The 13,697-nt window shown below is 36.9% G+C and overlaps 2 protein-coding genes across 3 annotated transcripts; both read right to left on the bottom strand.

Annotated features, from left to right (window-relative positions):
• Window positions 1-1,092: 1,092 nt before the first annotated feature.
• LOC149049071 (uncharacterized) lies at window positions 1,093-3,538 on the bottom strand. Of its 2 annotated transcripts, none has more exons than XM_089201491.1 (2): window positions 3,424-3,538; window positions 1,093-2,990 (listed from the first exon to the last, which is right to left on the bottom strand). In XM_089201491.1, exon 2 carries the CDS (start codon window positions 2,828-2,830, stop codon window positions 1,916-1,918), a length of 915 nt encoding a protein of 304 aa, XP_089057617.1. In that variant the 5' UTR covers window positions 2,831-2,990; window positions 3,424-3,538; the 3' UTR covers window positions 1,093-1,915. The 2 variants fall into 2 exon arrangements, with proteins under 2 accessions (XP_089057617.1, XP_089057618.1); XM_089201492.1 differs by having other exon boundaries at window positions 1,093-2,956; window positions 3,424-3,496.
• Window positions 3,539-8,806: 5,268 nt separating this feature from the next.
• LOC149049070 (uncharacterized) lies at window positions 8,807-11,470 on the bottom strand. The gene is made up of 2 exons (XM_089199402.1): window positions 10,996-11,470; window positions 8,807-9,760 (listed from the first exon to the last, which is right to left on the bottom strand). Exons 1-2 carry the CDS (start codon window positions 11,438-11,440, stop codon window positions 9,699-9,701), a joined length of 507 nt encoding a protein of 168 aa, XP_089055528.1. The 5' UTR covers window positions 11,441-11,470; the 3' UTR covers window positions 8,807-9,698.
• Window positions 11,471-13,697: the final 2,227 nt, after the last annotated feature.

Below are 13,697 nucleotides of genomic sequence, written 5' to 3'. Positions count from 1 at the left end.
TTTCACTCAGATGACACAGACATGCATATATATATTTAACAAATAGATTCCAAGTTGCCGTGCGTCTGCTCAGTAATAGATCACAGAGGACGTCAAAATGTAGTAAGAACAAAAAAGTGAAACGGGAAAATTAATTATCATACTTACGAATAACTCGTTTCATCTCTTGGTTCAGCGTTCATTGCAATCAATTTCTTTCAGTTTAAACGATCTCTTGTAATAGGGAAGTAGTAACTTAGCTCGTCTGCATCTTAGGCAATGGCAAGGAGATCTTGGCCGTCGAAACGCAAGATAACATACTTGCAAAGATCAATGAAGCGGTCAAGTTTGTGTATGTGAGGCTGCTGAATAAAATGTATTGTTAAGCAAATTTTTTTCGCTTACCTATTCTTTCTTTAGTCTCCGTAGAAAATCCATACCACTGGAGCCAAGAAATAAGCTCTTTAGTGATGAATTCGCCGCTATAAATCATTATTGTGTCCGATGCACCCGGTCTAGGTTTGACTAATGTTATACGCAAAAGGAACATTAAGACGCACTAGCTAAAGAACTTGTCCGACCAGTTTTGGCTTAAATAGTTCAAAACGACCCTTGAGGGGTCAATTTGCCTCTCTTGATTTTACAGTGTATCCAAGAACTTATCTTAAACTGAAATATGAAATTTGTAAGCCAGATGCGAAGCTAATTTCCAAGATTTTAAATATTCCGGTAAAAAGACGTTATGCTAAGACCTAAAAACCAACTATATCTTGGAAAGGATAGATGAAAACCGTCTAAAAAGGAACTACAACACGAACTAATAACCAAGCGAGTAAATTGTATATCGTGAGCCACGTCTCACAAGGTCGCGAAAACGTGCGAAAACATTACTAGCATAAAACTGAGCGAAACTACCAAAAGGCTAGATATTAAAACAAGTGCATGGAGATGGAACATACGTACTTAAATAGCAAACGCTCTTACGATACACACGACTAATTATGTAATATAGGTTTGGAAATGGGACAAAATTCTTGTCCAGAAGCAATAGAAGCGAAATTCAAGTCAGGTTTCTGTTGTTTTCTGCGTAATTTTCTCTTTCTCTTTCTCTTTCTCTTCGAGCCCACGTAGTAACGCGTTTCACAAGCATTATAAATTTTTACTGACCCGATTTTGTTGTCGTTGTTTTTGTTCGGTGGACGAAAAAAAAAGAGATTGGCTTGAAGAAGATTTTGGAAATTAAACGTGAGGGGTTCGCGATAAGTAAAGGAAAGGTTAAATTTCCCATTCTGTTAATGGTGGTCTGTTTTACCCTGTGGGGCTTCGCGCTTTGTTGTCACGGAAAATAGTTAACATCGATAAAAGAGAACCTTCATCATCATCTGCAAAGGAGTTCATTATGAGAAATACTCATAACCTGTCGGTAAAATTTTATTGGGGTAAAGATCGCCGAGTGTACGTCAAATCTCTTTTTCTCAAGGCTCAATGATGTAACCATTAACAGAATGTGGCAGATAAAGTAGTCTTTATAATCTATACCTTGCAACTATAGAGTGTTAAAAATTCAATAATACGGAGTGACAAGGTTTTATACTCTCACATAAATTGAAAAAACCTATTTCTGAGTAACCGTCTGATTCTCTCATCGTAACACACGACCGACCAAAGACGCTTGATAGTTTTTCAAACTCTCTCGATTTTCTTCGTGTAACTGAACTACAAAACTCGCTCCAACTTGTCACTCACTCAAGGCACTCTTGTTTATCCGTGTGTCATTAAACATCCATGTTGTTATTGGCTCTTTGTGTTTATTATTTCTTCAAGCTTGCTATTGTAGTCTTTTTGGATTTAGTTTTACAGCTTAACATAACTACAAGAGGTTGGTCTCTCCTTCTGGAGGAGTTATCGACGATGTCAACGATATCTCAATATTTCTTTAACGAATCACTGTGCTGCGAACGTTCAACATCCTTTGATGCAAATATGGATTAAGGGCATACATAAATTTAGAAACTGTCACCATCAAGGCATGTGCCTCCTTGATTCTGTCAAATTGAAATTCTCCAAATCGAAACAACACGTTGGGAATCATTCCGATTAACCAACATATTGCAAACACAGCAGATACCCTGTAAGTGAACTTTCTTATTAGCATCTCTGTGCGATTTTGAACACTTCCTGAGGGAGTGATTCTCGATGAGCGTAATTTCCTCACAGTACGAAGAAAAGTTATTACGATGGTTAGAAGAGCAGCAACATTGAAACTCGTAGAAGTAGCTATAAAGTACAGAATGAAACTGTTACTGCTTGACAGTTTGTTTAGAAGATCGTACGGTTTAAAATTGTGGCAGACTGACTCCTTTGCAAATATTTCAAAGAAGAGAAAAGCTAAGGTCAGAGCTAAAACAAGAAACCATGAAAAAAAAATAACCTTCTTAACATTCTGTTGGGTTATACGTTGATTAAAGGGACGTAGGACACAATCCTGTCGACTGATTGCCATGAGCGTCAAACAGATAGCATTTAGTATTACTAAGGCAAATGCAAACGGAACGATCAAGAAACATAACACTACCGGCACCGTAAATTTAACAACATAGTTCATCACAACCAGGAGTAACCAACCAAAGATGCAAACTATTGAAGAAAGAAATCCAATCACTGAAAGATTGGCAAACAGTACTTGTGGAGCTTTAGGCGGACCCTTGTTTTTCCAATAGAGAATACATACGCGTCCATTTCCAAACGTCCCTGCGAGAAAACTAGTGGTCAAGAGGGAGATGTCAGCAATGATGACAGCCTGACTTACTGGTGCACTGTAATGGCTATCCACCATCGACGAATTGTTCATTCTGGCTGATGCTGTGTAGCGATTTTATCCTTCCGTGCTTGGGGATAGACGAAGCGCTTGAAACTCCCTTGTTTGGGGTTGATATCGAGATAGGTCTTTACTTGTGCCGGTAGATTAGGTGTGAGACTTAGAGGAAAAATACAGCTTTTATGATAATCGTCTAAGTAAGGAAATAAAGGCAAATGAAAATCTCTTAATTTTTTCTTTCACGGAACCTTAACCGAGGAGCCATTCAGGAAAAGGAGGAGTCATTTCTTCGAGCCTTCGATTCATTCGAGTTCATGTGAGAATACCACTGACATGTTAGATTCATGGATGAATTCAATTTTTTTTCGAATTAGTGGAAGAATATTACCCAGTGGCTTCGTATGAGCTTCATCGTAATAAAATATACCTACTGGTCAGAAATTAAGGAAGGAAAATCAAGGTGTTCTCCGATCATCTCTTGATGATTTTCGAAGTAAACTTGATGCCCAAAGCAGAGAAAAATGCTTTTCTGACCTTGGAATTAACTACATCGGTTAAATGAAAATCTAAAAAAGCGGAAAAATGGTCAGGAATTTTAAATCTTGTATCTTAAATACTTGCACTACCTGCCCTTTTTGATACTTTTCTTCTAAGATTTTTCGTTTTTACAGTCCTGTTCCCTGGTTCCGTGCAAAAGGCGACAACGGAGTTTCTGAATTTCAGGTGGTGAGTTTGCTCTCGTTTTGTGTCAGCCAAAGCTTGTTTCCGAATCAACCAATGTGGAGCGATCTAAATTGTTCAGTAAAGAAATAAAGTGGAAATCCTTCTGTTTTTGTTCGCTTTGAAGTTTATCCTGTATACCTATTTCGATGCCTACATTCATTATTACAGAGGTATCGGTCATCTGAATGGCAAGTTTTAGGGTTTGTCATTAAAATTGATATTTAACTATTTGGATTCAAATAGTATGATTACACCGAAAATTCGCTACTACACGATCGTGTGAGAAATTTCCAATTTCCTTTCTTCCAATGGAACACTTTCTCGCTCTTGTCTATTTATTTTGTTTAACGATAGAGCCACCTGTCTCTACCTAATTAATATACCAATTTGGTGGGTACCAAATGTGAAAATTAAGGAAAATCCCATAAATTTAATTTAATTGTAATCTGTTTCTAAAGCTCTGTATGCTTAAACTTTCGATTGCAATGCAAGACACATTTTAGAGCTAAAACTCGTAACAGAATTAAGAACGAGCAAGCTATGATTCTTTCCAGTAATAGCGTTGTCATAATTAACAACAGACCAAATGAAAATAGACAAAAGGCTGGTTTTAAAAGGGAATTATTTAAATTTAAGATATTTTTGGCGAAAAGAAAAGTCTTTGTCTTTTGAAGCATTTAGGAATATGAAGCACAGGATGACATTTTTTAATTACTGGCTAAAATGAGAAAGCATAGGGGAACTGAAATAATTTTGCCTCTCTTTTCTCATGAAATAGACTTCTAACGTAACTTTAGGAGTCTTCCGTTGCGCAGACTCTCGCAGCGCCAACCGCAAGATAACTGGAACCACTTTTCCTTGCTTTTTTGATGTTGTGATAATTTCCCCTGAGTCTCTGTCTAATGTCAGCGCTTCAGCTGCACCAAATCAGCTTGTGTAAACAGAAAGATAAATAATTTGATAATTTATCAACCGACATCGCTCATTTGTCAATCTAAGTTTGCCTAAATTTTAATCCCTTCTTCTCGCTTGGCTCGTAACCAGTGTATGTTTTTGTTGTTGTTGTTGATGGATGCTCTTTTCTTTCTGACTCTCTCTACGAATCTCTCCATTTTCTTTCTATTTTTGTATGGGTTCCAACCTTAATGTGAGCCTTGGCTATCACATCATGTTTTGCATGCGCGCCACAGCTGAAAAGCTGTCTATCGTCATCGCTATCTCTCGGCGCCAAATGAGAACCCATGACCTTATTGTGCAACCGTTGAGACTCAACTAAGCTCAGGAGAAGAGGCGAACCACACATGCGTCAAATTCTCTGCCGGGAAAATAAATTATGGTACCGATAAATAACTCGTATCATCTCTAGGTTTAGCTTTCATTGCAATCAATCTCTTGAACTTTAGACGCTCTTTTGTAATAGGGATATAGTTCCTTAGTTTGTCTGCTTCTTGGGCAATAGCAAGGATATCTTGGCCATCGAAACCGTCCTTTTCTGCGAGATAAGATACGCACAAAGATTAACGGAGCGCTCAAGTTTGTGTATGTTAAGTTGCAATAAAATGTGTTGTGAGGCAAATTTCTTTCGCTTACCTATCTTTCTTAAGTCTCAGGAGAAAATCCACATGCCATTGTAGCCAACAAAATACCTGTTCAGTGATGAATTCGCTGCTATAACTCACGGTCTAAGTTCGACTAACGTGATATGCAGAAGGAGCATGCTAAGACGCACAAGCAAAAGAAGTTAAAAAGTTCACAGCATAAAAGTTGAGTAAAATCAACCGATAGTCTACTGTAGTTTCGTCCGAATTAAAGATCTACTTTTACCGGTATACCCTCTAACATTCCCGATTCCTTACGTCCTATGTCGTTGAAGCTGTGATGGGACTTCCACGTAACATGTGCAATGCTGTCCTTGATCAGTCATTATCAGTCGTGTCAGGCATTGCACCTTGTTAGAGCCAAATCAGTAGATCCTGCTTGGTTCTTACAAGAAAAGTCGATGAAAAGTTCCTAAGTAGTATTCATTTTGGCCAATTCAGAGTTTGGAGGGGTCTAAATGATACCCGTCTGACCAGTTTTGGCTTTTGGGGTCAGTTTGGCTCTCTTCATTTTACAGTGTTTACGTTTAACATGTATCTTCGGAGGAAGAGATACACGTTCAAACATTCCGTCAGGTATTCGAGACGAAAAAAAGGCGTTGGAGCTGTACGCAAGGTCCAAATCTATTATGCAGAGGGGAGGACTTAACTTGAGGAAATGGAAAACGAATTCGTACATTGTACAAGAAGCTATTAATCGATCTGAAGTCCATTTGAAACTAACAATTGTACAGAGAAGAGTGTTGGAGAGTGTTGCTCCAAAATGATTCGACGAAGAGGGTTCTTTGGAAACTGGCGCTCGTAAAAGAGTTATTGCCAGGAATGACGGCAGAATTAGAGCAGCAGTCGTGCGCGTAGCAGGCTCGAGGGGTTTGTTGTAGAGAAGTATAAAGTACTTGATTCCCATTGTAGTGATATCGAATGTAGACGCGTTAACAGCACCTTATGGTCCAGAGCAATTAATTAATACAATAATTACTGTCACCATACCTCGAAGAAGAGCCGCAGCACACAGAGAACTCTTATGAAGATTAAGATCGTAACTTTTGAACTCTCTCTAAATTTTAATGTTTTCATTTTGAACTTATTATTTTTTCGCAAGGAACTAATACCGTTAGTTCGCTTGTTTGTTTTGCTATTTTCATCTGTATCACTATTCGAACAGGTGTGGGTGGGTATGGTGTGCATCCTGGTCATAGAACTACAAAGTCATGAAAATGAAGTTTAGTTGTTGCACGTTGTGAGAACCTGTAACTTCATGAGGCAAGATAATTTTTTTTTCCTTTTTTTTTTAAATTACAAACACAATGCTTACAATACAATATGAAACACCACTTACACTAATTAAAATGCTTATTTACATTACTCTACTTACAGTCACTAATAATTACACTACTTACAGTCACTAATAATTACACTACTTACAGTATCCAGCTCTATTAACAACACAATCTACTAATTATGCCATTACATACAAAAAGTACTATTTTCTTTTAACATTGCACAGTGACACATACCGGCGATGGCGACGCCCACTTAATTCTCTAACAAAAATAAACTACAATAAACTAATAAACAAGGAAGAATATGAGATCTAAGTTTATGCATTGGTCTTCCATTCTTTTCCTTAAAAAAAGGGCAAACACAAAATTATATGAGAAATTCCCATCTAATTTGAAAATCGCGAAGCTTTCTGTTTCTTATAGCAATTATTTTTTCAACTTGTCTTTTAACTTCAACCTTGTGCAAAAACAATCTAAATATTGGAGAGGTGTTATTTTTTCTACATTCCCAAATAGTCAATTTCCCTAAAATTATCAAATAATTTAACAGATCATTCCTCTGAAGTAAGCCAACCATAATATCTTTTAAAGACAAAATTAAATATTCGCCACTAAGATCAAACCACCAGACTGTAAATACGTTCCAAAAAGCTTGCACAAAGGAGCAGTTAAAGAAGAGGTGGTACAGATCTTCCGTATAGGTTCCACAAAAAGAACACTTGTCCGAATCACTTAACCCTATTTTGAACAATTTATCGTTTGTAAACAAAATGAAATTCAATACTCTGTATTGAAACGACCAAACATACGTTTCGCTCGCAACAAGATAAGGAATAGAGAAAACTTCCTGCGCATTTGAAAGCTCAAAATCCGCTGTCAACTTTTTAAAGCCATTCGGGATTCTCGCTTTACTTGTTATCATCGTAGAATAAAACTGTTTACACTTTGCAGTATATGCATTAAAAGATTTAGACTTATAATCAAAATTCATAGGATCGAGATTACCCGCTGTGGGGATGGGGCAGGAGCTTTTTGATTTCATATTAATAATAGAAGATCTCAAGGCTGTCCAAGTCAGGAAATTAGTGTTAAGTCCTTTTTGCTTAAAGAATTCATAAGAACGCACATTGTCAACATCGAACTGTAAATCATTCAAATAAGTTATGCCCTTGTCAAAGTATGTTTTATAAAAAACAGGTTTATTATTAATTCGTATATCCTTATTATTCCAAATTACATTTTGAGAATAATTCACATCAGAAAAGGAGCATCTAAAATCCGCCCACCATCTTAGAAGGTGTAAGTAAAACTTACTAAGACTTAAGTCAAGATCATTTACATCATAGTTACATCTAAAAAGAAAACATCCTCCGTATTTTTTTAAGTTGTATTTGAGATAAGAAATCCAGGGCCCTTCCTTCTCATCTATGAGACGCGGAATCCAGGACAATCTTAATGCTTTAATATGTAGCTCAAGGTCTGTGAGATTCAGTCCACCATTCTCTAAAGTATTTATCACAGAAAGCCTTGTGACTTTATCAGGGCCTTTCCACAAAAATTTGTAGATCATTTTCTCCATCTGTTTAATAATTTCGGGTGGGGTTTCTATTATTGAGGAAACATATAATAATTTTGGGATAAGGAAAGATTTAATTATTGTTACTTTGCCAAATAGGGAGAGACCTCTGAGTTTCCATAAATTAATCATTTTTTGAACTTCATTTAATCTATCCTGGAAATTTTGTTTTATAACTTGTTCTTGATCACAGGAGAAGTGAATACCTAGGGTCTTAACACCTGTACACCACTCAAGGTCCAGAGGTGTTTCCAAAGAATTTTTGTTTTTTCCAACCCACATAGCTTTGGTTTTAGAAAGGTTCATTTTTAAGCCAGAACATTTTTCGAAGTCATTAAGGATTTGTATTACTTTTTCGACTGATGAAATATTTGCTAGAGTAGCTGTCATGTCGTCGGCGTACAACAGAGACCTAGTTTCATCTTCCCCGATTTTTATGCCTTCAATATTCTCATTTGTTCTTATAGATATCGCCATAATTTCAATGGCAATTAAAAATAAATAAGGCGACAGAGGGTCTCCCTGCCTAACACCCTTTTCTAGTTGAAAAGGAGAAGAGAAAAAACCATTATTAAGAACACAACCTGAGAGGTTATTGTAAAACGTTTGAATCCACTTCATGAAGGAGGGTCCGAAATTAAAACACTCTAATGCTTTATAAAGAAATTCATGTTCTATGGAGTCAAAAGCTTTTTCAAAATCAATAAACAGTAAAACACCTGGTAACTGTAGTGATTCAGTATGAGCGATAATGTCTAAGATTGAACGAGCTGTTTCCCCAATAAACCTACCCTTCATAAAACCGGATTGATTTGCATGGATTACAGAGGGAAGAACATTTTTTTATTCTATTTGCGATTACCTTAGTTGCGATTTTTGAGTCGACATTAATCAACGAGATTGGTCTCCAATTTTCCAAAAACATCCTGTCCCTTCCTTTTTTGTCGATCAAGGTGATGATCGCCTGCTTTTGAGAATTTGACATTTGCCCTAGCTCAAAACAATGATTAAAAACTTCAGTCATTAATTCACCAACAGAATTCCAGAAAATTTTATAAAATTCAAAAGGAATTCCATCATTTCCAGGCGTCTTCCCCGTGTCAAAGGTATCAAGTGCTTTAACACATTCCTCTATGGTTATTTGACCCTCGCAGCTTAATCTTTCCTCTTGCGATAGTCGTGGAATATTCGAATTTCCAAGAAAGTGATGTAATGAGTCAGATTGGTCTACCTTCAATTTGCTACTATATAAGTTCTTGTAATACTCCGTAGCGGAATCCAATATTTTTTGATAGTTTTTAGTAATGACTCCACTTAAACAGAGCTTTCTTATGTGTTTCCTGGTGTAATTTCTCTTTTCTAAACTCAAAAAATATTTAGTACTCTTTTCTCCGTATTCATGCCACCTCGCCCTGGCACGCACAATTAATCCATTAGCCTTTTCCTCATAAAAATTTTCCAAGTCCGCTTTGCATTCATCAAGAATTTTTTCGACCTCCTCACAGGGGGCCTGCTGAAACTGTGCTTGAGCAATTTGCAATTTTCTTTGCAGCATTTCTTCTCTCTCCCTTTTGGTCTTAGCTACTTCTTTTGAGTAATTTATGCAAAAGAGTCTGACTTTATATTTAATCCAATCCCAAGCAACTCTCACATCTGAAAATTCCTCCCCCTCTTTTTTCCATTGGTCTAGCTTTTCTTTCATCTTTTGAACAAAATTTTCATCAGTCAATAAGGAAGTATTCATTTTCCAAAACCCCGGGCCTCGCTGACATTCTTCGATTTCCTGTAGATGTAAGAAAATTGCCGAGTGATCAGACCTTATTGCTGCAATGATGTTGACATCTTTAATCAAGTCCTGAAGTGAATTTGAGATGAGCCAATAATCTAATCTACAAAAAATAAATGGAGATTTTTGGGACCATGTAAAGCTTTTTGCTTGGGGATTTTTTACACGCCATACATCATGCAAATTAAATGTTGTTTGTATTTCTTCAATGCGTTCAACAACTTTCTTCCTTAATACCAGTATCCCACCTTTTTTGTCCAGTAGCGGATTAATGGGACAATTGAAGTCACCACCTATTATTATTTTATCTTCATAAGCGAGACCTTCTTTCCTTAGAACGTCAATTAAATGATCATAGAATTGCACAGCTTGATTATCATTGTTTGGACCGTAAACATTCACTAAAAAATATTTTTCATCATTGATTTGAACTTCAATACTAATATATCTCCCATTGGGATCACTGACTTTTTTAATTATCTTGCAATCAAACCCCTTTCGAAAGAGTATTGCAACACCCCTTGAACCACTACTCCCATGAGCGAGCTCCAGAGGGGCACCCCATTCAGCTTTCCATTGTTTCCAGTTGAATGCGTTTCTTGAAGAAAAATAATATTTGCATTTTGTTTTCTGCACCATGCAAAAATTGCGCGTCGTTTCTTAAAATTGCTCAAGCCTCTAACATTTAATGAAAGCATTCTAAAATCACTCATTTCTGCTATGATTTTTCTTATTTGGTACGGAAAAAACCTGGAAGTCCATTTGCCTTATAACACACCTTTGAATAATTATTTGCATCGCTCTACACAAAGAAACGAAAACACTGACACAAAAATATAAACACATAGTAAATAATTTAGCTTGGAAAATAATATCAAATTTCAAATTTTCATCTTTCCTCCTGAAGGAGTGTAGCATCCTTTCTCTCCCCTTCAGCCGCACTCGCTCCAAACCGATAAATATTAACTTAATAACATGATTGACAGTAATTATGGCTTCCTATAAATGTATTTTATCATTTGTCAAAAAAAAAAAAAGATTAACAAAGAGCGGCCTTCGAATTCGTGAAATTAAATGAAGAGCTAGATAATTCATCTTAAAATATTGTAGACAGTTCTAGAGCAAAGATAGTATATTTGATAGTAAAGCAATACGCGATCAAGTCCAGTAGTCGGTTTAGCTGGTGTTGGCATTTTCAGCTTGCAGGTAGAAGGACTTAAGTTTTGACTCACCATTCAATTTAAAAATGATCCTGGCCGGTACGCTCCAAGGAATATAGGCGAATTGGACATCTTCTCGACTACGGATTTCATTCAGGTGCCTCTCTTTAAGCTTTTTGCGCTGCTCCCTCACAGATTTTGATACGTCGTCTGAAATGTATAGATTTGCTTCATGGAAAGGATTCTCTCTTAACTTAGAGGCCGCATTACGCAAGATGTATTCCTTGGCGGTATATTTTAATAAATATACGTGAACTGGCCTAGGTAGAGTTGCACCACTTGTAGGACTTTGCCTTTGTTTGATATTTGTGCGGTGGGCCCGCATTACTTCTATCTCCTCTAGGCCCATGTGTTCCGTCAAGATCGAAGTTACAAGCGCTAAGCAGGACGAGTCTTTTTCGGCACCTTCTGGAATGTTCCAAATAACAATATTATTTCTCTTAGAACGATTCTCCATTTCTTCTAATTTCTTCTCAAGTAGTTCCACTTGTACTTCAGCTGTCTTCAGCTTTAATCTTTTATAGTGCTTTTCCAGTTGTGGCTTTGACAGCACATCTACTTTGTAACGAGTTTCGCAGAGCATTAATTAACTTTTCCCGGTGCTAGTTACACCTGTAATTATGAGACACAATGGGCCCTTTTCTTCTGAAGTGTCTTGAAGGTGTCTGTTGGCAATATTTAAATGAAAGTTTTTGCATTTCACTTAAAGTATTTATATAAAAAACGTCATTATTTGGGTGCGATACATTAGTAACTTGGTCTTTCTTAGTTTTTACCCACGTAGGCATCTCATCAATTTGTTGTTCAGAGTACGTAGCTCTGTCTCTATGCCAGTAATATGATGATGAGGAAGTTTCATCTGACGAATTGTCAAAGGAGGTTCTAAGGTCTGATAATATCATCCATTCCCAACGCATGTTTGCATCGAACTGAACAAGCTCAATATCTGGCTCTTCCTGATTTTGAATAACAGCTTGAAGTTTCTCAGACCAATCCGGTATATTACTTTGTGTATATAGTGTGTAAAGAACTAAACACCCGTTTATTAGTGTCTTTTGTTTTTGCCTTTTGGAATATTTGTACGTTAGTTCGTCGTGCGTGCGGAATGTATTTTAGCGTGTTAGTCGAGCAATTTATTGTAATATATTTGATAGCATCTAAAGGACGTGTAAGCCTTTTCGGGTCAGTTTTTTCGCTTGCTATTTCCAAGCGGTCATTTTTCGCCCTACGGCAGCCGGATTTCACGTTACAGTTCGTCGCCGCTCCAGTGCAGTTTTTTCCCAGCTCCTAACATATTTTTAACCGCTTTGAACAACCGCAATGGAGTGTTTGGAGTGTTTAGTCCGCTGTTGGAAGTTATATAGTGTTTGTAAGAATTCATGCCAACATGATATAAATACATCACACATTATTCTGAGTTACTTTCCAATGCTTATACCTTAAAGGTTGTTATTTACGATAAAGTGGAAAATTTGGTCCTTTCGGGTTTCAAGAATATGTTGGAAATATACGTGGGACTATATTGTCAGGAGGTTTAGTTAGCTTTTTATTGAAAAATTTAAAGCTTGTAGAACGCTGAATAAAGTTCATATTCATAATATCAGGTGAACTTTCACACTCTTCACGGTTAGCATAAACATCAAGGAGACAGTTGTCAGTGCAGGTATCAGAATCAGTGTCTGATGAATTAGTTTGTACTCTGCGTGAACAATTTAATCTAAATGGCATAACAGTAAATGATGAACTGTGTAGTTTAAGGGACAGTAAATGATGCATGGTTTCTTGAGCAGCATAATCTCTTTCACCTAGAGTTTTCATCACAAATTTTTTGATAGCTTTGTGTGATGGCTCGTTCTGTTGGTATTCAACCGGAGACCGCATTAAAGCGCGGCAACCGTTCATCTTGAGCCTCGTTTTTCATGTTATTTGCCTATTTTGTTTACATCACGCACCTGAAAAAGTTCACACGTGGAGGCTCTTTGTTTCTGGAAAAATCTTTGCTCGTGGAAAAATCACAAGTGGAAGAAAGTCCTTGGTAAAAAAAGAAAAAAAACACCCAAAGTAGACAAAATGAGAACCATTCTGTCAAGAAAAGAAAAAGAAACTTTGTGAAAGTCTATGAACTAGTTAAGCCAACATTGGACTGCGGGCGAAACTTTAGGGCTTTGATGGAGAAAACGTAGCGTAGTTATCTATTCAAAGTAGTTGTCGGCGATTTAAAACTTCATCATCAACAATTCTGTAGATCAGGTCTTAATTTACAAACACACATGCAAAGAAAAACAAAAAGCAGAGAGAGATGCAGGCGGACTTCCCCTGAAAAAAGTAAAGTTCCTGTAAGGAGGCTCCATAGGGTTTCTGCGTAATTTTGGCACGCGCACCGGCGTAATGTTTTACTAGAATATTTTTTTGATTGTAGATAAACATATTTTTAAATATAAGTTAATAAATAAGTCATAATCTCGTACGTGGGCGAGTCCCCTTGGGGAATTTTCGTGACTACCGCTCAGCTTGGGCCTCGTCTTTCATGTTATTTGCTTATTTTGTTTACATCGCACACTTGACAAACATTCACTCGTGGAAGCTCTCTGCTTATGAAAAAATCTTTCAAACCAAAGAAGACAAAGACAAAAATCTTTGATCATGACACAAAACTAGAAATTATGCGGTACATCCTCTGGTTTGTTTTGATAAGAGATGCAGCTTATTTTTCA

This window comes from Pocillopora damicornis, chromosome 3 (assembly GCF_964200805.1).
Source record: "Pocillopora damicornis chromosome 3, jaPocDami1.2, whole genome shotgun sequence".
NCBI classification, from domain to species: domain Eukaryota; kingdom Metazoa; phylum Cnidaria; class Anthozoa; order Scleractinia; family Pocilloporidae; genus Pocillopora; species Pocillopora damicornis.
The sequence above is the reverse complement of the archived record's forward strand: the minus strand, read 5'-3'. Positions and strand labels throughout refer to the sequence as shown.

Excerpts from the sequence above, each read along its gene's own strand:
- LOC149049071 (XM_089201491.1), bottom strand. The coding sequence starts at position 2,830 with ATGAACAATTCGTCGATGGTGGATAGCCATTACAGTGCACCAGTAAGT.
- LOC149049070 (XM_089199402.1), bottom strand. The coding sequence starts at position 11,440 with ATGGAGAATCGTTCTAAGAGAAATAATATTGTTATTTGGAACATTCCA. Across the intron at positions 9,761-10,995 it reads GATCATTTTTAAATTGAATG|GAAATCGAAGAATGTCAGCG; the intron begins GTGAGTCAAAAC and ends TTACATCTACAG.